Source organism: Phyllobates terribilis, unplaced genomic scaffold (assembly GCF_046119375.1).
Source record: "Phyllobates terribilis strain yellow unplaced genomic scaffold, ASM4611937v1 Scaffold_1__5_contigs__length_1240528914, whole genome shotgun sequence".
Taxonomy (NCBI): Eukaryota; Metazoa; Chordata; class Amphibia; order Anura; family Dendrobatidae; genus Phyllobates; species Phyllobates terribilis.
In genome coordinates, this window is record NW_027362761.1 from 99,435,242 (window position 1) to 99,462,978 (window position 27,737).

Below are 27,737 nucleotides of genomic sequence, written 5' to 3' on the forward strand. Positions count from 1 at the left end.
TCTATGATTCTATGATTCTGTCCCTCTTTACACACACACACAAAAAAAAACGGACCTCACTCCCTCGGCGAACAGTGTCCTCTTCCTCCTCCACAGCCGGGTCGGAGCATGGCAGTGACGTCATTCTCGGCTGCGACGGAGATGCCGACGTCTGCTGCTGGCCTCTGATTGGCCTGTGGCTGGTATAGGTATTGCGGTGCAGAGTGCCGGTTTCTGCGCCGTTGCAGAGTGCCGGTTTCTGCGCCGTAAGACCTTTCAATTGAATGTGTTTCTGAGGACACACATTCAGTAGAATAGAAGCACTAATATCGGCGTCCCATGGTCTGGGCCGCGATCGTCTCAGGGGCCTTAGAACCGCAAAATGGAACTTTGAGGGGCCGCATGCCTGGGCCGCGTGTTTGAGACCCCTGGCCTAGACAGTTTTGATATACGAGGACCTATGTTTGTAAAACAATTTGGATCGGTAACAATAAACTTACCATGCATGGACAACTTATGACCATTGGTTTGCCGAACAGGATGACCTGATGCACTGTAAAATTAATAGGGGACTTTTGTTTTTCCAGCTCCGGATTCGGGATCTTGAGGGCTCGCTAGAAGTGGAGAAGGCCAGCCAGGCACAAACCACATCAGACTTAGACCTCATCAGAAGTCAGTTTAGAGAAGTTGAAAATGCTTATAATAGAGAAAAAGAGACTGCAGAAGAATTGGGAGGAAAACTGCACGAGTAAGTATAATAATAATGCTTAAAGGGGTTGTTCAGAAAAATAAGGTGTCTCAGTATCTCCCGCTATATAGATCACCAGCAATTAGCAGTATTCTGCTGGGAAACTGGTAACAAGACATTTAATATCAATTTCCATAGGATATTTCATCAGTGTATGTTTGATAGAAGCCCAACTCTGAGATCTCCGCTATTATTATGTAAATGTAGTTTTTGTTGACTTTACACTCTTGTTGTGTCTAGTCTTGTAGGAAAAAAAGTAAGAGGACAGCACACTACAGTACTCGTAACCATTGGTGGTCTCAGTGGTTGGATCATCACGAATGCCGACAATGAGTGTTGGAAAGCCCCTTTGATAGACATAACAACTAGGTAGAATTTTTACTACCTTGACAAGAAGGCAACTCAATGGTTTATAATTATGGGAGAATTTATTTAAAGGGTTTGTCACAACTTTTTAAGTTATTAAAATTTTAAAGTACTTCTAAAAAAAAGCAACTTTGCAATTTACACCTTATTAAAATTCCTCTCGGGTCTAAAAAATGGAGGGTTTTTTAATTTTATAGTTTACTGCTCGATGCCTAGATTACTAGACGCCTTAGCAACCTGTCAACCTGTCCGGTTTCCTAGGCTAGGAGTGCAGCTCTGAAGCTGACCGAATCGCTGGATCCGGCAAGCTTTAGTGCCACTGTGCTTTTCTGATGTTGCAGGGGGAAATTTGCTTCTGTTTCCAGCATGTTATCGTGCACAGTTCAGACCAGCGGCGTGACCATGCCAATGATATGAACTGTTAGTCTTCAGGAGCGCGCGCTCACCAGGAAATAGAAAGCCAACAGGCAGAGGAGCAGTGCGCTCTTGAAGATTGAAGATTAGAACAACACCTGTAATGTCACTTTCCAAAAAATATTTGGACATTTGTATCATTATCGCAGCTGGAATATCTTATTTAATATTCTTTAGCCTTACAGACACTTGTGAAGTTGTACTACATCACACATTACTTATATTTATGTTTTGCATCTAAATACCAGTTTGGAGAAGGAGTATTCCTATATAGTGAAGGAGTTTAAAGCGGAATTTGAGAAGCAAAACAGAGTGATTACAGATCAGACTATAAAACTGAAGACATCAGAAGAAAGTTTGGCCGCAATGGAACTAAACCTTGAAAAGGTACAAACTCATGAGATTTTTTATATTAGCAGTTTTCACCCCTGTCCAACATGGTCAATCTCCTTCTTAATTTTTTTATCCACATAGAAGTATGAGGGCTTATTTCTTGTAGGACGACTTTTACTTGTGAATGGGGGGGGTGATTTAAACTTTAATGGGGGGGGGGTGTCATATTTTTATAAACTTTTTATTTTTTCCTTTTACTATTTTCGTTATTTCCCATAAAGGACTTGAACCACAGTATTGCTGCATACAATAACAAATACGGTCTCCTTTAAAGTCCAGCCATCAGTTCCAAAAACATTTATCTTGGCCTCATCACGCCATAGTGTAATGTTCCGGTAATTTTCATATTTTTCAGTATGGGCCCTGGCACATTGTAGACAGGCTTTTTTGTTCCGTAGTCGGCCTGGACTCTGTGACATGGCTTCAGTTCCATATGTGTTAAATTTTTGTGTCACTTTTGCTACAGTATTCTGACTGAGAATTGCCAATCAGAATACTGTAGCAAAAGTGATACTACCTTTGCTGATCTTCTTGTAGGCTACACCTTTCTTCTGTAAAGAAATGATTTTCTTTCTCAGGTCTTGACATTTCTCTTCCATGTGGTGCTATTGCTGACATCATGAAATGGGAAGGGGTTTTCTTTAATTAACACCCTTTTATATTCAACTGTCTGCTGAACACCTGTTTAACTTACCTGTGGTTAAATTCTTGTTGATTAGAATTTTGTAGTCTTAACTTTAGCTTTACTCCTAAGACTTGCATTGTGTTGTACTTATTTTTACAACATGGTTTTGAATGAATTTGTCAGGACAGTTACTATTTTGGGTGTGCAAAATAACAAATCTTGTTTGCAGTCATATACACACGTGGTCAAAATTGTTGGTACCCCTCGTTTAATGAAAGAAAAACCCACAATGGTCACAGAAATAACTTGAATCTGACAAAAGTAATAATAAATTAAAAATCTATGAAAATGAACAAATGAAAGTCAGACATTGCTTTTCAACCCTGCTTTCACAGAAATTTAAAAAAAATTAAACTCATGAAATAGGCCTGGACAGAAATGATGGTACTCTTAACTTAATATTTTGAGGCAATCACTGCAATCAAACGATTCCTGTAACTGTCAATGAGACTTCTGCACTTCTCGACAGGTATTTTGGCCCACTCCTCATGAGCAAACTGCTCCAGTTGTCTCATGTTTGAAGGTTGCCTTTTCCAGGCGGCATGTTTCAGCTCTTTCCAAAGATGCTCAATAGGATTTAGGTCAGGGCTCATAGAAGGCCACTTCAGAATAGTCCAATGTTTTCCTCTTAGCCATTCTTGGGTGTGTTTACCTGTGTGTTTTGGGTCATTATCCTGTTGCAAGACCCATGACCTGCGACTGAGACCGAGCTTTCTGACACTGGGCAGCACATTTCTCTCTAGAATCCCTTGGTAGTCTTGATATTTCATTGTACCCTGCACAGATTCAAGACACCCTGTGCCAGATGCAGCAAAGCAGCCCCAGAACATAACAGAGCCTCCTCCACATTTCACAGTAGGGACAGTGTTCTTTTCTTGATATGCTTAATTTTACCGTCTGTGAACATAGAGCTGATGTGCGTTGCCAAAAACTTCCATTTTTGTCTCATCTGTCCATAGGACATTCTCCCAGAAGCTCTGTGGCTTGTCAACATGTAGTTTGGCAAATTCCAGTCTGGCTTTTTTATGATTTTTTTCAACAATGGAGTTCTCCTTGGTCATCTCACATGAAGTCCACTTTGGATCAAACAACGACAGATGGTGCGATCTGACACTGATGTTCCTTGAGCTTGAAGTTCACCTTTAATCTCTTTAGAAGTTATCCTGGGCTCTTTTGTTACCATTCGTATTATCAGTCTCTTTGATTTGTCATCAATTTTCCTCCTGCCGCCACGTCCAGGGAGATTGGCTACAGTCATGGATCTTAAATTTCTGAATAATATGTGCAACTGTAGTCACAGGAACATCAAGCTGCTTGGAGATGGTCTTATAACCTTTACCTTTAACATGCTTGTCTATAATTTTCTTTCTAATCTCCTGAGACAACTCTTTCCTTGGCTTCCTCTGGTCCATGTTTAGTGTGGTACACACCATGTCACCAAACAGCACAGTGAGTATCTGCAGCCCTATATACAGGCCCACTGACTGATCACAAGATTGTAGACACCTTTGATGCTAATTAGTGGACACAACTTGATTTAACATGTCCCTTTGTCACATTTTTTTCAGGGGTACCATCATTTCTGTCGAGGCCTTTTTCATGAGTTTTAATTTTTTTTTTAATTCTGTGGAAGCAGGGTTGAAAAGCAATGACTGACTTTCATTTGTTCATTTTCATAGATTTTTAATTTATTACTTTTGTCAGATTCAGGTTATTTCTGTGACCATTGTCGGTTTTTCTTTCATTAAACGAGGGGTACCAACAATTTTGACCATGTGTGTATATGTTTACATTATATACAGCGAGTGAAATAAGTATTAAACACGTCACTAATTTTCTAAGTAAATATATTTCTAAAGGTGCTTTTGACATGAAATTCTCACCAGATGTCTGTAACAACCCAACCAATCCACAGAGGCAAAGCAATCAAACCATGGATGTCTATAACTTAAGTTATGTGTAATAATGAGAAATGACACAGGGATAAAGTATTGAACATACTTATTGAAATTTAATCAATACTTTAAACAAAAGCCTTTGTTGGTGATGACAGCTTCAAGATGCCTCCTGTATGGAGAAACTAGTCACATGCATTGCTCAGGTGTAATTTTGGCCCATTCTTCCACACAAACACTCTTCAAATCCTGAAGGTTCTGTGGGCTCCTTCCATGAACTCTGAGCTTTAGTTCCTCCATAAATGTTCTGTTGGATTGAGGTCAGGTGATTGGTTGGACCATTCTAGCAGCTTTAATTTCTTTTTCTGAAACCAATTGAGAGTGTCCTTGGCTGTGTGTTTGGGATCATTATCTTACTGAAATGTCCACCCTCTTTTCATCTACATCATTTTGGTAGATGGCAGCAGATTTTTTTATCAAGAAAATCTTGGTACATTTGTTTATTCACCCTTCCTTCAATCATGTGAAGTTTTCCACTGCCGTATGCTGAAAAATTGCCCCACATCATGATGTTCCCACCTCCAAACGTCACTGTTGGTATGGTGTTTTGGGGGTGATTTGCAGTGCATTTTGGCCTCCAAACATGATGTGTATTATGACATCCAAAGAGTTAAATTTTGGTCTCACCTCCCCAGACTATATTCTCCCAGTATTTCACAGGCTTGTCTAAATGTTGTTGAGTCAATTTTAAATGCGCTTGAACATACTTTTTGTTCGGCAATGGAGTCTTGCTTGATGAGCGTGCATACGGGCCATGGAGGCTGAGTGCATTACTTATAGTTTTAGAATCATAGAATGGTAGAGTTGGAAGGGACCTCCTGGGTCATCTGGTCCAACCCCCTGCTCAAAGCAGGATTCACTAGATCATCTCAGACAGATGTCTGTCCAGCCTCTGTTTGAAGACGTCCATTGAAGGGGAACTCACCACCTCTCGTGGCAGCCTGTTCCACTCATTAATCACCCTAACTGTCAAAAAGTTTTTTCTAATATCTAATCTGTGTCTCCTCCCATTTAGTTTCATCCCATTGCTTCTAGTCTTTCCTTGTGCAAATGAGAATAAAGATGATCCTTCTACAATGTGACAGCCCTTGACATATTTGTAGACAGCTATTAAGTCTCCTCTCAGTCTTCTTTTTTGCAAGCTAAACATTCCCAAATCCTGCAACCGTTCCTCATAGGACATGGTTTGCAGACCAGTCACCATTCTGGTCGCTCTTCTCTGAACTTGCTCCAGTTTGTCTATGTCTTTTTTAAAATGTGGTGCCCAAAACTGTACACAGTATTCCAGATGAGGTCTGACCAAAGAGGAGTAAAGACCGATAATGACTTCACGTGATCTAGACTGTATGCTTCTGTTAATACATCCCAGAATTGTATTTGCCTTTTTTGCTGCTGCATCACACTGTTGACTCATGTTCAGTCTATGATCTATTAGTATACCTAAGTCTTTTTCACATGTACTGTTGCTTAGCTCTATTCCTCCCATTCTGTATATGCTTTTTTCATTTTTATTGCCCAGATGTAGTACTTTGCATTTTTCCCTGTTAAAAACCATTCTGTTGGTTGCTGCCCACTGCTCCAGTTTATTTAGGTCTTTTTGAATCCTCTCTCTCTCTTCTCTAGTATTAGCTATCCCTCCTAGCTTTGTGTCATCAGCAAATTTAATCAGTTTACCCTCAATTCCTTCATCTAAATCATTGATAAAGATGTTGAACAATACAGGTCCCAGGACGGAGCCCTGTGGTACCCCACTTGAGACATTCATCCAGCTAGATGTGAAGCCATTTACAACCACCCTTTGAGTCCGATCACTAAGCCAGTTATGAATCCACCTAACAGTTGCCTGGTCCATTGCATACTTGGTCATTTTTTCAATAAGGATGATGTGAGATACTTTGTCAAATGCTTTGCTGAAGTCAAGATATACTATATCTACAGCATTTCCCTGATCCACCCAGTCAGTGATTCTGTCATAGAAGGAAATTAAGTTAGTCTGACATGACTTGTTAGTTACAAACCCATGCTGACTCTGGTTAATCACTTCATTCTTATCCATGTACTTACATACATGTTGTTTAATAATTTGTTCAAAGATCTTTCCTGGTATAGAAGTCAGACTCACCGGCCTATAGTTCCCTGGGTCCACCTTCTTCCCCTTTTTGAAGATAGGAACAACATTTGCTCTTCTCCAGTCTTCTGGGACTTCTCCTGTTCTCCAAGAATTTTCAAAGATTATGGAGAGTGGTTCTAAAATTTCTTCTACAATCTCCTTCAGTACTCTGGGGTGTAATTCATCTGGACCTGGAGACTTGAACTCATTTATGTTAGCTAAATATTCCCTCACAATCTCTCTGTTTACTGATAACTTGGATTCCTCTATTCCTTTAAAAGGACAGTGAAGATCAGTTGATGTTACATTTTCTTTCTGAGAGAAAACAGATGCAAAATAGGAATTAAAAAGTTCGGCCTTCTCAACATCCTCTCTTACCATTTCTCCATTTTCATCCTGTAAAAATCCTATAGCATCTTTGACTTTTCTTTTACTTTTGACATACCCCCAAAATCCTTTTTTATTGCTTTTGACATCTCTTGCAAGCCTTAATTCATTGTCAGCTTTAGCTAACCTGATACGTGCCCTACAGGATCTGCAGACTGCATTATAATCTTCTTTAGATATGCCTCCCTCTTTCCATTTAATAAACATTTCTTTCTTTCTTTTTAGCATGTGTTTAAGTTCTGTGTTCATCCATCCTGGTTTCCTTAAATGCTTCCCATTTTTCCTACTTTTCGGGATTGTTAACGATTGTGCTTTGAAAATCTCATTTTTAAAAATTTCCCATCCTTCCTGGACATTTTTGTCCATAAGGACATCCAGCCATTGGATCCCTCCTATTCTCTTTCTGAGTCTCTTAAAATCTGCCTTTCTAAAATCTAACCTTGAAGTTTGAGTCTTCACATGTCTTCCTCCTCTAGTTATCCAAAATTCTATAATAGCATGATCGCTGCCTCCTAGGGTCCCAGCCACCTTTACCTCCTCAACCATTTCCTCCCTGTTTATAAGAATTAGATCCAAAGTAGCAGATCCCCTTGTTTTCTCCCCTACCTTTTGGAAGATAAAGTTATCAGCAAGAGAGGATAAGAATTTGCTTGACCTGTTAGTTTTACTTGAGAGAGATTCCCAACAAATGTCTGGATAGTTGAAATCTCCCATGACCACTACGTCATATTTTTTGGAGAACTTGGTCATTTGATACATAAAGAGTTCATCCATATCTTCAGCTTGCCCAGGTGGCCTGTAGTAAATGCCTACAATGGTGTCCTTTCCGTTGTTCTCTCCTTGTATTCTTACCCAAACAGTTTCCACAGAACTCCCAGTCTCTGAAGCTTCAATCTCTGTGCAGATATACGCTTTTCTAACATACAATGCAACACCTCCTCCTCGTTTATCAAGTCTGTTTCTTGCAAATAAGTTGTATCCTTTTAGCCTTTTATTCCAATCATGTGTATCGTCCCACCAAGTTTCAGTGATTCCAATGATATCATATTCCTTTTCCTGCATTAGTAGTTCCAATTCTCCTTGTTTGTTGCCCATGCTTTGTGCATTTGTATAAAAACATTTTAGTTTGTGATTGGTTTCTCTTCCTCTCATATTTTTATTATTTCGATTTTTTTGTCTTTGTTCTTCTTTTCCACTTCCAGTAGCAGAGATCTCAATAGTATTTGTCAGCTGTATGGCTTTTTCTGGCCTTTTGCTTCCCTTCCCACATTGTTCTAGTTTAAAGCTCTTCTGATGAGTGTAGCAAGGCGACTTCCAAATACATGTTTTCCAGTCTTCGTAAGGTGCACCCCATCTCTAGCAAGTAGTCCATCGTATAGGTAATTCATTCCGTGATCCAGAAATCCAAATCCTTGTTGACGGCACCATCGACGTAGCCAGTTGTTCACCTGTAGAATCTTATTCCACCTCATTGTTCCATGGCCATCCACTGGGAGGATGGATGAGAAGACCACCTGCGCTCCCAATTCTTTCACTTTCTTGCCTAAGTCTTCAAAGTCACTGCAGATGGTTTCCAGGTCCTTTCTTGCGGTGTCATTGGTCCCCACATGTATTAGCAGGAATGGGTAGTGATCTGTAGGTCTGAAGAGTCTTGATATCCTGTCAGACACATCTTTTATTTTTGCTCCTGGAAGACAGCACATTTCTCTTGAGGTTATGTCTGGTCTGCAGATAGCGGCCTCTGTTCCTCTTAACAGGGAATCCCCCATGACCACCACTCTCCGTTTTTTCTTCACAACATTCTTCTTTCTCCATCCAGGAGGATTCTGAGGGCTTACAAGGTTATTCATTGCTGGCAAAGTCTTATCTTGCTGTATTTCTTCATGGTTCTCCTGCGTGAGAGCCTGGTACTGGTTCCTGAGCAGTATGGGTGCTGACTGCCTCTCGATCCTCCTGCTTCTGTGGGTCACATGCTTCCATTCCTCTGTTTCGTCAGGTGCAGTTCGAATTTCTTCTCTTTCTGAATCATGAAGAGATAATTCTGCTCTGTCTAAGAACTCTTCACCTTCCTTAATGATTTTCAAGGTAGTTAACCTCTCTTCTAGATTTCGCAACTTTTCCTCCAACAGGGACACAAGCTTGCATTTCTGGCATGTGAAGTTTGGCTTTTCCACTGGCAAGTCTGTGAACATGTAGCAGGATATGCAGCTCACCAAATGGCTCCTGGACTCTTCCATGTTCTTATTGTTAATGTTCCCAAAATGCAGTGGGAATATGCAAATTATCTCCTCAGGACTCCTCCCCTGGTTTACCGATGTCCTCTTTTCAGCTCCAACAGCCAAAATCCAGTGTTCTTTGAGCTCGCGGAGACTCTTCACTTACCCCAAAATGCAGTGGGAATATGCAAATTATCTCCTCAGGACTCCTCCCCTGGTTTCTTTGAAACAATTGTACCTACTGATTCCTGGTCTTTCTGTAGCTATTCACAGGTGGTCGTTGGCTCTTGGACAACTCTTCTGATAATTCTTTTCACTCCTCTGTCTGAAATCTTGTAGGGTGCACCCTGTCGTGGCTGGTTTTGGTGAAATTACGTTCTTTCCACAGTGCTCACTGGAGCCCTCAAAGTTTAGAAATTCTTCTGAAACCAATGCCATCAGTATGTTTTGCAGCTAACTAGTTTTAACCATCATGAGACAGCTAACTAGTTTTAACCATCATGAGATGTTTCTTGTGTGTCATCTTGGAAATGAGACACCCTTTTATATTTCATCAGTTAAACCTGGTATTATTTTTAATTAAGTGGCAGGATTGCTTTCTAATTACAGATAGATTTCAGCTGGTGTCATGCCTTTCCATGCCTTTTTGCACCTCTTTCTTCATTTGTTCAATACTTTTTCCCCGTGTCATTTCTCATTATTACACATAACTTATTTTATGGACATCTATGGATTGATTTCTTTCTCCCTGGGGATTTGATGTTACTGACATCTGGTGAGAATTTAATGTCAATAGACTCTTTAGGCTGCGTGCCCACTATGCGTTTTTCAAGCGTTTTTGCCGCGGAATTTCCGCAGCGAAAAGGTTTAAAAAACGCTTTGTAATACGTGCCCCATGGTCCCCATTGATAATCCGCATGTGCTGTGCACATGCTGCGGAAATTTCCGCTGCGGATTATCATTGCGGATAAATGCGCAGCATGTCCATTAATTTTGCGGACACGCAGCGTAATTGCCGCCATTGACTTGCATTGAAACGCATATTATCCGTGTCAGCACATTTGCACATACGGATATTATGTGATTCTATGTGCGGATGGTACCCGTGTCTGGAGAAGAGGAGACTCTCATCCAGACTCGGGTACCATAGAACCTGTTAAAAAAAGAATTTAAAATAAAATATAAAGATTATACTTACCTTCTGATGGCCCCCGGTCTCCTCAGCGATCCGGTCTGCTGTATGGGTCACGGAGGTGTGAAAGGACCTGCCATGACGTCATTTAGTCATGTGACAGGTCACGTGACCGCTGACGTCGGTGGTCGCGTGACCTGTCACGTGACTCAATGACGTCACCGCAGGTCCTTTCACACCACCGCGACCCATACAACAGACCAGACGGAGCGGAGAAAACACCGAGGGCCATTGGAAGGTAAGTATAATTTTTATTTTTTACCATTTTTTTTTTTTTAACTATTACTTGGTCACACTATATAAATCCATGCCGGTTGCATGGATTTATATAGTGTGACCAAGTTGTCAAGCACTTTTCCAAGTGATGCTAAAATCGCTTGAAAAAGCGCTTTATATCCCGCATGCAGAAGTGCATGCAAAAACGCTTGACAAACGCTTTTACCTGGCAGGAAAAACACATGTAAAATCCGCATGCGTTTTTCCTGCCAGGGAAAAGCGGAAAAAATATGCAGCATTTCTGCATCGTGGGCACTTAGCCTTAGAAATATACTTAGAAAATAGGTGACGTGTTCAATACTTATTTCAACCACTGTGTGTATTGTGGTAGATCGGCTCACTCGGCTGCACATAGAGGTAGACACAGAAACACTATCTCTATAAACCAGTACAACGTTATCAAAACAAATACAGCCTTCACGGCCTAACAGGACGACAAAGACATAACGTATAGCAGTTGTTCCTTGTTGCAACGGGAATTATTATTATTAATTATTTATATAGCACCATTGATTCCATGGTGCTGAACATGAGAAGGGGTTACATACAAAATACAGATATCACTTACAGTAACAAATAAACAATGATAGACTGGTACAGAAGGAATAAGACCCTGCCCTTGCGGGCTTACATTCTACAGGATCGTGGGGAAGGAATCCTTCCGCTTCAGGAACAAACACAAGGGTCAGCTTTCCTTAACATGAAAACACAGCTCCAGAGCTTGCACCTCCAGGCCCACCCCACAGTGAATGCTCTAGGATTCTTGGTGTTTATCCCCTGGACTCCTCCCACTCTACAGCTGTACAATCAATCCAGCACTAAACCTGCCATATTAACCCCTCTCATCACTTACTGAGCTGGAACATTTTCCTAGGTTTATATTACTGAAGCTAACAACCTCAGTGCTGCATATCTCTCCTCCAGTACTTTGTCACATTTGTCGGGGCTTTTGGCACCTTCAGTCACCAAACAGGGAAGACTAGACAGGGCATCTGCGTTACCATTCAGCTTCACAGGCCTGCTTTCCACATGAAAGTTGAAATCCTTTAGCTGTCACGGGTGTGTCAGATGTGACAGTCAGTCGCCTTGCAGTTGGTTGCAGAAGATCTCTTCGTTTGGCATTACAGACACCTTCTTAGCTGTCTCACTCTAGGACCCAGCGGCTACCTCCTTCCTGCTAATTGACACCCTGGCCTGGGTGTTTAAATAGTTTCACTTTGCAGCAGGAAGGTGCTGGTGATACTCACATGTTTCCTTGTGAATGCTTAGAGCTCTCAGACTGCTATCTTCCTCTGTGGTGCTAGGAGGACGCTTGGAGTTATCTCTCTGAAGTCGGCTAAAGCTAAGCTACTTTCCCACGTGTTTGTCTCTCTTGTTATCTTTAGTCCTAGTGGGGATCGACTAGTGTTCTTCCCCCCCCCTTCCCTATCCTTGGCTAAGCGCTAGGGAAATACAGGGTTTAGGTTCGCGTGCGACGATTGGTTAGGAACCAATATAGGGACGTTGGTGCAGACAGGGTGATATCAGATCAGCCTAGGAGGTCTCCACTCCCCCCTTTCCCTAGAGTCTGGGCTCCCTTTCCCCCTTCCCTTTGTGTTGCACTTAGTCTTTCACACACATTGCGTGACAGTAGCCCTGAGTTTCAAGTCTTGGAATGCCATCTCTGCTTCAAGAGACCATATGGCCATTGACATTTTGTCCTTAAGGAGGTCAGTCAGGGGTGCGGCTATCATGGCGAAATTTGGGATACACCTCTGATAGTATCCCACCATTCCTAGAAATGCCCGAACCTGTTTCATGGAGACCGGTTTCGGACAATTTTGATTGCCTCCACCTTATTCACTTGTGACCTTACTTCTCCTCTTCCAACGATGTAGCCCAAGTATTTTCCCTTCTTTTTCCCCATGCACACTTCTTTGGGTTTATGGTAAATTCCCCCTTCCTCAGCACATCCAGCATGGCCTGGACATTCGCAGATGACTTCCCCAATCCTGGCTGAATATCACAATATTGTCGAGGTAAGCTGCGGCTTATTTTTTGTGAGGGGCTCTGTTCTGGTCCATGGCCCTCTGGAAGGTAGCTGGGGCTCTTTGCAGCCCGAATGGCCTTCTGGTATACTGGAAGAAACCATCAGGTGTAGAAGAGGCCGTCTTATCCTTTGCACTTAGAGAGGAGGATTTGCCAGTAACCTTTTGTTAGGTCCATGGTGGTGATGTATCTGGCTGAACCTAGCTTCTCTATGAGTTCATCGACGCGGGGCATCGGATACGCGTTAAATTTAGCCTCCTCATTTAATTTCCTGTAGTCGTTGCAGAAATGTTCCTCTCCTCCAGGGTTCCACACAAGGTCAGTGGGGCTGAACCCGCCACTCTTTGACTCCTCGATGATGCCCAGGATCAACATTCTCCTCACCTCCTCCGAAATCACCTCGCAGTGGGCCTCGGGATTCTATACGGCTGTTGGTTCACCTGCACATGTGGTTCCGTTAGGATTTTATGTTCAACAACCTGCGTATGTCCTGGCAACTCTGAAAACAGGTCTCGGTTCCGCTGAAGCAGTCCTCTGCACTGTTGTTGCTGGGCCGTTGACAGTGTTTCTGCCAGTGTGACTTCGTCAGTGTCTCCTTCTGGCTTGTCCAGCCAACACGGCGTTTCAACAGGGTCCCTCTGTTGCCCTGCCTTGATGTGTAGAGGTACGAGAGGATTTCGGGAGTGAGAGGTGAGAGTGGTTAACTGACAGTTGGGACAGGACTTGCAATACCTTAGGATTTCCCGGTGACATCCAGGCCTCTGCATACCCGTTCTTCAGTTTTGTCCACCCTCAGTTGGCCACCCAAGACATGTGAATGAGCAATGTCCAACACCCTTTGTCTATAGGGTTCTGGTACCAACAATTGCTCTACTACAACCCCTGGCAAAAATTATGGAATCACCGGGCTTGGAGGATGTTCATTCAGTTGTTTAATGTTGTTGAAAAAAAGCAGATCACAGACATGGCACAAAACTAAAGTCATTTCAAATGGCAACTTTATGGCTTTAAGAAACACTAAAAGAAATCAAGATAAAAAATGTGGTACTCAGTAAGGGTAATTTTTTTCAGACCAAGCAGAGGGAAAAAATTATGCAATCATTCAATTCTGAGGAAAAAATTATGGAATCACCCTATAAATTTCCATTTCCAAAACTAACACCTGCATCAAATTAGTTCTGCTCGTTAGTCTGCATCTAAAAAGGAGTGATTACACCTTGGAGAGCTGTTGCACCAAGTGGACTGACATGAATCATGGCTCCAACATGAGAGATGTCAATTGAAACAAAGGAGAGGATTATCAAACTCTTAAAAGAAGGTAAATCATCACGCAATGTTGCAAAAGATGTTGGTTGTTCACAGTCAGCTGTGTCTAAAATTTGGACCAAATACAAACAACATGGGAAGGTTGTTAAAGGCAAACATACTGGTAGACCAAGGAAGACATCAAAGCGTCAAGACCGGAAACTTAAAGCAATATGTCTCTGACGCGCCCCCTGGGCCTGTGCTGTGCAGGGGAACCCGGAACCGGGCCTGTTGTAGGATGCTGGGGGTTGTAGTCTCCGTGTGGCGGTGACCCGGTCCGTGCCCAGGGTGGTCAAACCAGTGGCAGTCTTAATGTTGTAACAAATGTCAGACTACGCCACCCGTGGATTGCGGTCAGTGGGGACCGTCGCTGCGCTGCAGACCGCTGAGGCTGATGTTGTATGCGCAGCCAAGAATGGGATAACTCCCCACGGGAGAAGTATTACCTCAGGGCAGCTAGTGTAGATGATGGTAGTGGTGGTGTGAGCGTCCCAGTGCTAATGGTGCTGGTGCGGCGATGAATCACAGAGACATGCAGTTGCAGTTTTCAATGCTTTACTCACAGTTCTTTATCTGGTCACTTGTGCGCAGTTAGGACCGCCCGAGTCATGCTGCGTCCACCAGGCAAGGGACTCGACCAACTCCCAGGCAATTCCAGAGCGTGGCACTGGACTCCCTTCCTTTCCTTTCTCTGGCCGTCCCCACCAGTGACCCACCTTTGTCCAGCTTCCTCGGGCCTTCTGTTGGTGAAACCTCTCTCCAGTTTCCCTGACCCTATGTGGTATGCTTTCCTGGTGGATGTAGTGAGGGGTCGCACCAAGATGTGGTCACAACCTCCGGTTTTGGCTGAGGATTAGTCGCCTCCACCAATTTGGGTTCCGGTACCCTGCTCTGCCAACCCTTCACCCTGTATCTCCTCTGGGCATATGGGGTTCCTTCTGTCCTCGTGTCTCTGGGCCTTTCTCTGTGTTCCTTGCTTCCTTTCTCCTCTGTTCCAGTTCCTTTCTTACTTTCCTTTCCGTTCCTTCTCCTCTCTCTTTCTGCTGTTTCTGGCCTCCACTCCAGGCCTGCCTCTGGAGCTGGGCCCAGACTGAGCCACAGCTCCCTGTCAGCCCTCTCTGGCTGAGCTCCTCTCCTTTTCTCCTCGTGACTGAACTGGCTGCTGTCCTAAGATGGTGCCCACCTTATATACCTCCTTCTATGTGTGAGCCCAGGTGACTAGCAACCAATGGGCTCCTACCTATGCCCAGAGACCCACCCCTATCTGCTCCTACACCACTGGGTATTCCACCCCCTCCCCACTCCAGCCAGGAACAGATGCTGTCGTGCCTGCACTTCTGTCTAGTGGGAGCACCGTTGAGCTGTCTCTCGGAAATGGGGTGTGTGTGGTGCATGCAGCCTAACGAGTCCTGGTCCACACTCCATCCTTACCCGGGAGTGGAATATCACACCTCTGGTTTGAGGTGCAATACCCCTGTAGCAGCCGAGCCCTCGGGGTGCTACATTCCCCCCTGGTAAATCACAGCACGTCCTCGGGCTGGAAAAGAGCAAAACAATTTAAACATACAAATTTTTAGAATGCATTCGTATATAAGACAATAACTATAAACCCATCCCTTTATGGGAGGCACTTTTCTCTTTTAACGTTGCTGGTACTCTTTTTCTTTTCTTTAACATTCTTCTGTCACTAGCTATGGTCAAAACTACCGGAACTCTTTTAGCATATAAAACATCACATGTAACATTTGCATTATTATTCTAGCAGCATATAAAACTTTTCAATATAAAACTTTTTCAAGTAGAACATTCTTGAGCTCTGGCCGCTGTGCAACTTGCGACCAGGAAAAGGTGCAACAGTCCATTTAATCTGCCTTGAGGTAGACGTTGCGGTTTTTGTATAAAACCAGTAGGGGGCGCTTTAGGAAGCGCAACTATTTACAGGGGTGGCCGCTCTCAGTCCTCGGCCAGTGGGGATAGGGGAATGGCTGTTCACAGTCCTCAGCCTGGTTAGGGATTGAGGGGGTTAACTTGCACACGGGTAACAGTCCTTTAACTATTCCACACTAGTCCCAACGGGGACCACACTTCAATCAGCAGCAGTTTCAGCAAGTTCTCATAACAGTTCTTGTACCCGTACGGGTAACTATGTACAGTTCCACTTTACCGTTTACTGGTAACGGTGTCCTCCTGATGCTCCTTGCTCTTCCGGGTAATCTTCTGGTCCGTCTGGACCCTCAGTGTACTCCGTGTCTGGGCGGTACTGCAGTTCCTCCTCCGTGAGCCGGTGAACATGGAGGGCGTACAGTCCCTTTGCGCCCTTGTGCCGGGTGTAGGTGACCACGTCACCGGGGTACAGGTCACGGCCGTGATGTCCCTCTGGCAGGTGGCTTTCAACGTCCCTTCTAATGACGAAGACGTCGGTGTCAGCCTCCGGGTCTCTGATGAAGCCCCAGCCATGCTCTAGCTGGAACTTGACTACGGTCCCGGTGGCTCTGGGACCGCGGATGGCGTGGGTGTCTTGTCGGGCCCTCCTCTTCTGTTCCGCGCTCCTGGCCTGGAGTCGCTCCTCCCTGATGCGCCTCTGCCGCCGCTCTCTTTCATAGGTGGCCAGCTGCTGACGGCAGCAATCCAGGCGCTGGGCTGCTTCCGCACGGGTCTCCTGGGTGAACCCCATGAGACTCTCGCCGGTGGGGTCCCATGCAAACTGGGCATCCTACAGCGTGGGTGGAGCGATGTTGGCGGGCTCCGGGGCCGGGATCAGAGGCTCGCTCAGGGGTTGTTCTCCCCGGAGACGGGGGTTGTCAAACTCTGGTGGCCACTCAAAGGGCAGCCCGTCCGGGCTGGTATGTTGGGCGTACAGGTCCACACCCAGGGGCGGCACCGCGGGCTTCGGACGTGTGGCAGCGCCCGGGGGCACTCGGCCTTGCGACCAGGCCGGTGGTCGCTTGTTGGTCGCGCCCGGGGGTGGCACCGCCAAGGTAGGGGGCGCTGGTGAGGCAGCGGCGCCCGGGTGTGCTGGGCCTTGCGTCCTGGCCTGTGACGTCTCCCGCGTTACGGCGCCCGGGTTCAGAGGGCACAGCGCGGGGCGGGGCATGATGACAGTTCTCGCTGCCTGAGGCCTAGCTGGCGGCGGTGGAGGCGTGGTGTCAGGTACAGTCCCCGGGGCTTTGGGTCCCGCAACGGAGGGTGAGGGCAGGCTGTTGTTCCCAGGGCTTGGGGTGGTGGCGTCCCCATTACCTACCTCGGTCTCCATGGCCTCCTCCGCGGCGTCGTCTGCAGCTGCCGGTCCCGGCGGGGTCCTCCGCTGGCTGCCTTCGTGCTGCCGGGTCATCTCCTCCTTCCACCCGGCAAACACATCCCGCTGCGCCCGGACCATTCTTCTGTTTAGGTCTTCCAGCGCTGCGCGCGCACTGCCCGGGTCTCTAGGCAGCTGGGCCAGCAACTCTGTCAGGCTGCAGGGTGGCTCAGCTTGCAGCAGGCTGCGGGCCTGGGTGCTGGTGGAGTTCTCTGCTCGTTCCATCTCCGGGTGCAGCAGGTCCAGACTGATGAAGGCCGCACCCAGCCCCTCAGTTTTCTTTCCTATCCGCCCCCATGGGGGTTGGTCTTGGGGGCATCTGCTGACAATCACCCTCAGGGGCAGCCCCCCCACGTTGATGGACATCTCCACTGCTGCACTCATGGCTGGTGGGGGCGGGCTCCTTCTTTGGCGCCATTCTGGGACCTGGCCCACGATGGGAGGTGGCTTCCTGCTGTCTTTTGGTGCGCACATAATGGCGTCCGCTCTGCCAGGGCGGGAAAAACGGATGAAGACGGCGGGAAACGGTCCAAGATGGCGTCCGATGGCGGGAATCGGCTCCGGATGGCGGGAAACGACTCCGGACGGCGGGAAACTTCTGGAAATGGCGGGAGACTTCTTTTTAAGGTACATGTGCAGTTTTCTTCAGGCACGCAATACCCGCTTGTGGCGGGTTGGTAATGATCCTGCCGACTACGCCAAAGTTGACGCGCCCCCTGGGCCTGTGTTGTGCAGGGGAACCCGGAACCGGGCCTGTTGTAGAATGCTGGGGGTTGTAGTCTCCGTGTGGCGGTGACCCGGTCCGTGCCCAGGGTGGTCAAACCAGTGGCAGTCTTAATGTATAGCAAATGTCCGACTACGCCACCCGTGGATTGCGGTCAGTGGGGACCGCCGCTGCGCTGCAGACCGCTGAGGCTGATGTTGTATGCGCAGTCAAGAATGGGATAACTCCCCACGGGAGAAGTATTACCTCAGGGCAGCTAGTGTAGATGATGGTAGTGGTGGTGTGAGCGTCCCAGTGCTAATGGTGCTGGTGCGGCGAGGAATCACAGAGACGTGCAGTTGCAGTTTTCAATGCTTTACTCACAGTTCTTTATCTGGTCACTTGTGCGCAGTTAGGACCGCCCGAGTCATGCTGCGTCCACCAGGCAAGGGACTCGACCAACTCCCAGGCAATTCCAGAGCGTGGCACTGGACTCCCTTCCTTTCCTTTCTCTGGCCGTCCCCACCAGTGACCCACCTTTGTCCAGCTTCCTCGGGCCTTCTGTTGGCGAAACCTCTCTCCGGTTTCCCTGACCCTATGTGGTATGCTTTCCTGGTGGATGTAGTGAGGGGTCGCACCAAGATGTGGTCACAACCTCCGGTTTTGGCTGAGGATTAGTCGCCTCCACCAATTTGGGTTCCGGTACCCTGCTCTGCCAACCCTTCACCCTGTATCTCCTCTGGGCATATGGGGTTCCTTCTGTCCTCGTGTCTCTGGGCCTTTCTCTGTGTTCCTTGCTTCCTTTCTCCTCTGTTCCAGTTCCTTTCTTCCTTTCCTTTCCGTTCCTTCTCCTCTCTCTTTCTGCTGTTTCTGGCCTCCACTCCAGGCCTGCCTCTGGAGCTGGGCCCAGACTGAGCCACAGCTCCCTGTCAGCCCTCTCTGGCTGAGCTCCTCTCCTTTTCTCCTCGTGACTGAACTGGCTGCTGTCCTAAGATGGTGCCCACCTTATATACCTCCTTCTATGTGTGAGCCCAGGTGACTAGCAACCAATGGGCTCCTACCTATGCCCAGAGACCCACCCCTATCTGCTCCTACACCACTGGGTATTCCACCCCCTCCCCACTCCAGCCAGGAACAGATGCTGTCGTGCCTGCACTTCTGTCTAGTGGGAGCACCGTTGAGCTGTCCCTCGGAAATGGGGTGTGTGTGGTGCATGCAGCCTAACGAGTCCTGGTCCACACTCCATCCTTACCCGGGAGTGGAATATCACACCTCTGGTTTGAGGTGCAATACCCCTGTAGCAGCCGAGCCCTCGGGGTGCTACATCTCCAAAACAGGAAATGCACAACAAAACAAATGAGGAACGAATGGGAGGAAACTGGAGTCAATGTCTGTGACCAAACTGTAAGAAACCGCCTAAAGGAAATGGGATTTACATACAGAAAAGCTAAACATAAGCCATCATTAACACCTAAACAGAAAAAAACAAGGTTACAATGGGCTAAGGAAAAGCAATCGTGGACTGTGGATGACTGGATGAAAGTCATATTCAGTGATGAATCGCGAATCTGCATTGGGCAAGGTGATGATGCTGGAACTTTTGTTTGATGCCGTTCCAATGAGATTTATAAAGATGACAGCATGAAGAGAACATGCAAATTTCCACAGTCATTGATAATATGGGGCTGCATGTCCGGTAAAGGCACTGGGGAGATGGCTATCATTACATCTTCAATAAATGCCCAAGTTTACATTGATATTTTGGACAATTTTCTTATCCCATCAATTGAAAGGATGTTTGGGGATGCTGACATCATTTTTCAAGATGATAATGCATCCTGCCATAGAGAAAAAACTGTGAAAACATTCCTTGAAAGAAGACACATAAGGTCAATGTCATGGCCTGCAAATAGTCCGGATCTCAATCCAATTGAAAATCTTTGGTGGAAATTGAAAAAAATGGTCCATGACCAGGCTCCAACCTGCAAAGCTGACCTGGCAACAGCAATCAGAGAAAGTTGGAGCCAGATTGATGAAGAGTACTGTTTCTCACTCATTAAGTCCATGCCTCAGACTGTAAGCTGTTATTAACCCCTTTAAAGCCCATGACGTACTAATACGCGTTTGTGCCCTGGGACTTAAGAGCCTGACCCGTATTAGTACGTCATCGCGATCGCGCGCGCACACAGGCTGTGCGGGCGCGATCGCCACCGGGTGTCAGCTGATTGTCACAGCTGACACCCAGTACTATGTGCAGGGGGCGGTCCCGCACCGCTCCCGGCACATTAACCCCCGCAATGCTGCAATCGAAGTCGATCGCAGCATTGCGGTGGCTAAGGGGAGGTGATCGCAATACTCACCTCCTCTTCCGGCCTCCAGCGCTGTCTGCTGCGGCTTCCCGGGTGTTGCGATGACGACCCGATGTTGTCATGACAACATCCGGGTCACCAGACAGCAGGAAGATTTTTTGGTCATGCGCAGTGCATGACCAAACAATCTTCTCACTGTGCAGCGCTGACTACATGCATAGCACAGGGATGGTGCTCCATCCCAATGCTATGCAGGCCATCAGAATAAAAAAAGTGAAAGTCCCAGAGTGGGACAAAGTAAAAAAGTAAAAAAACTCTCAAAGTGAAAAAAATTTAAAAAAAAAAATTGTAAAAACATGAAAAAAAATAATAATCCATCAAAATAAAAATATAATGTACCCATCAATAAATATTATTATGAAAAAAAAAACAATAAAAGTACACATATTTGGTATCGCCGCGTCCGGAACGACCTGACCCATAAAATTGTCCCACTAGTTAAACCCTTCAGTGAACACGGTAAAAAAATAAAAATACAAAACGAAGCAAAAAACAATGCTTTATCATCATACCGCCAAATAAAAAATGGAATAACAAAAAAGAAGAATATAAATAAAAATGGTACCTCTGAAAACGTCATCTTGTCCCGCAAAAAACAAGCCGCCATACAGCTCCATCAGCCGAAAAATCAAAAAGTTATAGCTCTCAGAATAAAGCGATGCAAAAAAATAATTTTTTCTATAAAATAGCTTTTATTGTATAAAAGCGCCAGAACATAGAAAAACTATATAAATGTGGTACCGCTGTAAACGTACTGACCCGAAGAATAAAGCTACCTTATCAATTTTACCACACGCGGAGTAGAATAAAAAAAAAAAAAAAAACAATTCCTGAATTGTTGGTTTTTGTTTATTCTGCCTCCCAAAAGCTGGAATAGAAAGTGATCAAAAAATGTCACGTGCCTGAAAATGGCACCAATAAAAACGTCAACTCATCCCGCAAAAAACAAGCCGTCACATGACTCTGTCGGCCAAAATATGGAAAAATTATAGCTCTCAAAATATGGCGATGCAAAAACTAGATTTTACAAAATATGTGTCTTTTAGTGTGTGACAGCTGTCAATCATAAAAACCCGATATCATTCTGGTATATCTGTAGTCGCACCGACACGAAGGATAAGGTCGTCTAATCACTTATACCGCACTAGGAACGGCGTAAAAAATAAACGCTAGGGCTGGGGTTGGGGTTATGGTTGTGCTAATGTTAGGGTTGGGCTAGAGTAGGGTTAGGGTTGGGGTTAGGGTTGTTTTTTTTTTTCAAAAGTAAAAAAAAAAAAAATAAAAAAAAATGACGATATGGCAACTAGTGTTGAACGCAAGTGCTCGCTACTTGAGTTTGCATCGGGTGCTCATGTATGCATTGAGTATCGCGGGTGCTCGAGTCTCCGCCTCATATGCTTCGCTGCCAAAAATCCTCGCGGGGATTGCCTGCCATCCACGAGCGATACCCGCATGTTTTTTTGGGGGTGTTTAATAACCGTGAAACATGCGGGCAGGGACTCGAGCATTTCACTTGAGCACCCGTGATACATGGTGCATACCTGAGTACCCGATGCAAACTCAAGTAGCGAGCACTTGCTCTCAAGACTAATGACAACTTATTCAATATGATGACATAATGTCATCAAATTCTGTGTCGTACCTCTGGGTTCAAAATGTTCATTATACCCCTTGATAAAATCCTTGAGGGGTGTAGTTTCCAAAATGGGGTCACTTGTGGGGGGTTTCTACTATTTAGGCACATCAGGGGCTCTCCAAACGCGACATGGCGTCTGCTCTCGATTCTAGCCGATTTTGCGTTCAAAAAGTCACACAGTGCTCCTTCCCTTCTGAACTCTGCCGTGCGCCCAAACACTGTATTTTCCCCACATATGGGGTATTGTTGTACTCAGGAGAAATTGCACAAAAGTCTTTGGGGTCCATTTTCTCCTCTTACCCTTGTGAAAATAAAAAAATTGGGGCTAAAACATAATTTTTGTGGAAAAAGTTTGTTTTTTTTATTTTCACGGCTCCATGTTATAAACTTCAGTAAAGGACTTGGGGGTTCAAGGTGCTCACCACACATCTAGATAAGTTCCCTGAGGGGTCTAGTTTCCAAAATGGTGTCACTTGTGGGGGGTTTCCACTGTTTAGGCACATCAAGGGCTCCCAAAATGCAACATGGCGTCCGCTAATTATTCAAGCAAATTTTATATTCAAATAGTCAAATGGCTCTCCTTCCCTTCCGAACCCTGCCGTGCGCTCAAACAGTGGTTTTCCCCCACATATGGGGTATCTGCTTACTCAGGAGAAATTGCACAACAAATTTTTGGGGTCCATTTTTTCCTGTTACCCCTGCGTAAATAAAAAAAAAATTGGGTCTAAAGTAACATTTTTGTGAAAAAAGTTAAATGTTCATTTTTTTCTTCCACATTCCAAAAATTCCTGTGAAGCACCTAAAGGGTTAATAAAGTTCTTGAATGTGGTTTTGAGCACCTTGAGGGGTGCAGTTTTTAGAATGGTGTCACTTTTGGGTATTTTCTGTCATAAAGACCCGTCAAAGTGACTTTAACCCCCTTAACCCCCGAGGGTGGTTTGCACGTTAATGACCAAGCCAATTTTTACAATTCTGACCACTGTCATTTTATGAGGTAATTACTCTGGAACGCTTAAACGGATCCCCCTGATTCTGAGATTGTTTTTTCTTGACATATTGTACTTCATGATTGTGGTAAAATTTCTTCGATATCACTTGCGTTTATTAGTGAAAAAAAACGGAAATTTGGCGAAAATTTTGAAAATTTTGCAATTTTCTAACTTTGAATTTTTATGCCCTTAAATCAGAGAGATATGTCACACAAAATAGTTAATAAATAACATTTCCCACATGTCTACTTTACATCAGCACAATTTTGGAACCCAAATTTTTTTTTGTTAGGGAGCTAAAAGGGTTGCTTTTGGAGAGCCCCTGTGTGCCCAAACATTGGAGCTCCCCCACAAGTGACCCCATTTTGGAAACTAGACCCCCCAAGGCACCTATCTAGATGCATAGTGAGCAGTTGGAACCCCGAGGTGCTTCACAAATTGATTCGTAAAAATGAAAAAGTGGAAAAAAAAATACTTTTCCATTTTTATGAATCAATTTGTGAAGCACCTAGGGGTTCCAAGTGCTCACTATGCATCTAGATAGGTGCCTTGGGGGGTTTAGTTTCCAAAATGGGGTCACTTGTGGGGGAACTCCAATGTTTAGGCACGCAGGGGCTCTCCAAACTCAACATGGCGTCCGCTAACAATTTGAGCCGATTTTCCATTCAATTTATTAGCGGGCACCATGTCGCGTTTGGAGAGCCCCTGATGTGCCTAAACAGTGGAGCTCCCCCACAAGTGACCCCATTTTGGAAACTATACCCCTCAAGGATTTTATTAAGGTGTATAGTGAACATTTTGTACCCAGAGGTACGACACAGAATTTGATAACATTAGGTCATCATATTGAATAAGTTGTCATTAGTCTTCAGCGCAAGTGCTCGCTACTTGAGTTTGCATCGGGTACTCGGGTATACACCATGTACTGCGTGTGCTCGAGTGACATGCTCGAGTCCCTGCCCCGCATGTTTCACGGTTATTAGACACCTCAAAAAAAACATGCGGGGATCGCTCGTGCATGGCAGGCAATCCCCGCAAAGTTTTTTTGGCCGCGAAGCAAATGGGGAGGAGACTCGAGCGTGTCACTCAAATACCCACGATACTCAATGCATACCCGAGCACCCAATGCAAACTCAAGTAGCGAGCACTTGCGCTCAAAACTAGTCGCCATATCGTCATCTTTTTTTCTTACTTTTGAAAAAAATCCCAACCCCATCACAACCCTAACCCCAAACCCAGCCCTAACCCTAACCCTAGCCCAACCCTAACCCGAGAGTTTATTTTTTACGCCGTTCCTCGTGCGGTATAAGTGATTAGACTACTTTATTCTTCGGGTCGGTGCGATTACAGTGATACCAGAATCATATGGGGTTTTTATGATTGACAGCTGTCACACACTGAAAGACGCATTTTTTGTAAAATCTAGTTTTTGCATCGCCATATTTTGAGAGCTATAATTTTTCCAGATTTTGGCAGACAGTCATGTGACGGCTTGTTTTTTGCGGGATGAGTTGACGTGGTTATTGGTGCCATTTTCAGGCACGTGACATTTTTTGATCGCTTTCTATTCCGATTTTTGGGAGGCAGAATAAACAAAAACCAACAATTCTGGAATTGTTTTTTTTTTTTTTTTTTTATTCTGTTCCGCATGTGGTAAAATTGATAAGGTAGCTTTATTCTTCGGGTCAGTACGTTGACAGCGGTACCACATTTATATTGTTTTTCTATGTTTTGCACTTTTACATAATAAAAGCAATTTTATAGAAAAATTTTTTTTTAAGCATAGCTTTATTCTGAGAGCTATAACTTTTTTATTTTTTGGCTGATGGAGCTGTATGGCGGCTTGGTTTTTGCGGGACGAGATGACGTTTTCAGCGGTACCATTTTTATTTATATTCGTCTTTTTGATCGCGTGTTATTCCATTTTTTGTTTGGCGGTATGATGATAAAGCATTATTTTTTGCTTGTTTTTTTTTTTTTTTTTTTTACCGTGTTCACTGAAGGGGTTAACTAGTGGGACAGTTTTATAGGTCAGGTTGTTCCGGCGCGGCGATACCAAATATGTGTACTTTTATTGTTTTTTTTTTTTAGAATAATATTTATTGATGGGTACATTATATTTTTATTTTTGGTAGATTATTTTTTAAAAAAAATTTTTATATATTTTTTTTCACTTTGACAGTTTTTACACTTTTTTACTCTGTCCCACTCTGGGACTTTCACTTTTTTTATTTTGATCGCCTGCACAGCATAGGGATGGAGCACCATCCCTGTGCCGTGCAGGCTGTCAGCGCTGGACAGGGAGAAGATAGTTTGGAGATGCACTGCGCATGTCCAAACAATCTTCCTGTTGTCTGGTGACCCGGATGTTGTCATGACGACATCGGGTCGTCATGGCAACATCCTGGAAGCCACGGCAAACAGCGCTGGAGGCCGGAAGAGGAGGTGAGTATCTGCGATCACCTCCCCTTAGCCACCGCAATGCTGCGATCGACTTCGATCGCAGCATTGTTGGGGTTAATGTGCTGGGAGCGGTGCGTGACCGCTCCCTGCACATAGTACCGGGTGTCAGCTGTGACAATCAGCTGACACACGGCGGCGATCGCGCCCGCACAGCCTGTGTGTGTGCGCGCGCGATCGAGATGACGTACTAATACAGGTCTGGCTCTTAAGTCCCAGGGCACAGACGCGTATTAGTACGTCTAATGTTGTTAAGGGGTTAAATATGATGTGGTCCCTAAAAAAATGGTTTTGTAAATTTTGTTGGAAAAATGAGAAATCGCTGGTCAACTTTTAATCCTTATAGCTCCCCAATAAAAAAAAATGTTGGTTCCAAAATTATGCTGATGTAAAGTAGACATGTGTGAAATGTTATTTATTAACTATTTTGTGTGACATATCTCTCTGATTTAAGGGCATAAAAATTAAAATTTTGAAAATTGCAAAATTTCCAAAATTTTCGCCAAATTTCCTTTTTTTTCACAAATAAACACAAGTGACATCGAAGACATTTTACCACAATCATGAAGTACAATATGTCACGAAAAAACAGTCTCAGAATCAGGGGGATCCGTTGAAGCGTTCCAGAGTAATTACCTCATAAAGTGACAGTGGTCAGAATTGTAAAAATTGGCCTTGTCATTAACGTGCAAACCACCTTGGGTTGTAAAGGGGTTAAAGCCAGAGGTGGTGCAACAAAATACTAGTGATGTATTGGAGTGTTCTTTTGTGTTTGTTTTTCATGATTCCATAATTTTTTCCCTCTGCTTGGTCTGAAAAAATTTACCCTTACTGAGTACCACATTTTTTATCTTGATTTCTTTCAGTGTTTCTTAAAGCCATTTGAAATGACTTTAGTTTTGTGCCATGTCTGTGATCGGCTTTTTTTCAACAACATTAAACAACTAAATGAACATCCTCCGAGCCCAGTGATTCCATAATTTTTGCCAGGGGTTGTATCTCCTTCCTCACCTTAGTAACCCAGTGCAATAAGTCCCAACTCAATATGACATAGGGAAATCTGGTGTCAGCCTCCGACTCCTGTGCTATGCCGTTTATAACAGTTACCTTATTGAACGCTTCTTTTAGAGATAGGTCCCTATGGTGGATGAACCCAAAATTTTCTCTGGTCATCCCTATCTCAGGAATGTCTGCCTCAGACTACTTTCTCCTCTTCTCCCACTACACAGAAGGGAAACCCGTCAGACTCTGCGGTTGGTGAGACTTTTTTAGGGCCAACCCATTTCTTCCCCGAGCATTCGGGGTCTTCACTGCTACACGAACCGGTTTATTACAACTCGCTCCACCATCTGCGCTTGTGTAGAGGACACTGGCCGTAACCACTTTTGGACGAGATGCAGCTGATCAAACATTTCGGAGCAAGGGGGTTTGTCAAGGTGATATGCCCAGCAGTGGACCCGTTGTGCCCTGACAGACATTGTCAACCCCAAGCGCGCCAAAATTTCTGTTTTCAATTTAGCATATTCTTTGGCGTACTGTAAGGTCAAATCATAGTAGGCCTTTTGTGGCTCCCCCGTTAAGTATGGTGCTAGAACTTCCGCCCACAGCTCCGGCGTTAGTTTTTCTCTATTGGCGACCCTTTCAAAAACGGTTAAAAAGGCCTCTGTCGTCACCCGGGGTCATTTTCTGCAATGCTCTCCTCACCGCCTTCCGGACAGAGAAATCATCAGCTGAAATTGGGGTTGGAGCTGCCGCTGTGCCACGAATCTCCTCTGTGAGTAACTCAATCTGCTGCTGCTGTTGTCAGCTCTGTTGCTGGTACTATTGCTGCTGCTGCTGGTGTTGTTGCATCAGCAGCTTACTTGTCTCCTCTTGTGCCAGCTGTTGCTGCTTGAGCTGCTGCTGGCTTTGGACCTGGTGCTTGATCAAGTCCTCCATTTTGTCTGACCACTGTTCCATCCTTACAGCCGCCTTCACCCAGGACATGCAGGTTGTCTACAGCCGTCACACTTGCTTCTTGGGGATCTTGTCCGCACTTCTAACACCAACTGTGGTAGATCGGCTGCACATAAAGGTAGACACAGAAACACTGTCTCTTTAAATCTTCCACTGGTTTATAAAAAGTACTGAATAAACCAGTGCAATGTTAGGTCAGGAAGGCCGTGTTTGTTTTGCTAACAGGAAAAAAAAAACATAACGTATGGCACAGTCCTTGTTGCTATGGGAATCCG

The 27,737-nt window shown here is 44.9% G+C and overlaps 1 protein-coding gene across 4 annotated transcripts in view; it reads left to right on the forward strand.

The window, feature by feature from the left end:
- Positions 1–27,737, forward strand: part of CCDC171 (coiled-coil domain containing 171) — a 166,727-nt gene that overhangs the window by 80,283 nt on the left and 58,707 nt on the right. For 3 of the 4 annotated variants that reach the window (XM_073665129.1, XM_073665076.1, XM_073665004.1), the window contains 3 exons: positions 567–727; positions 968–1,096; positions 1,756–1,894. In XM_073665129.1, coding sequence (XP_073521230.1) covers positions 567–727; positions 968–1,096; positions 1,756–1,894 — 429 coding nt within the window. The remainder of the gene's footprint in view (positions 1–566; positions 728–967; positions 1,097–1,755; positions 1,895–27,737) is intronic. The other variant, XM_073665137.1, reaches the window with a different exon arrangement.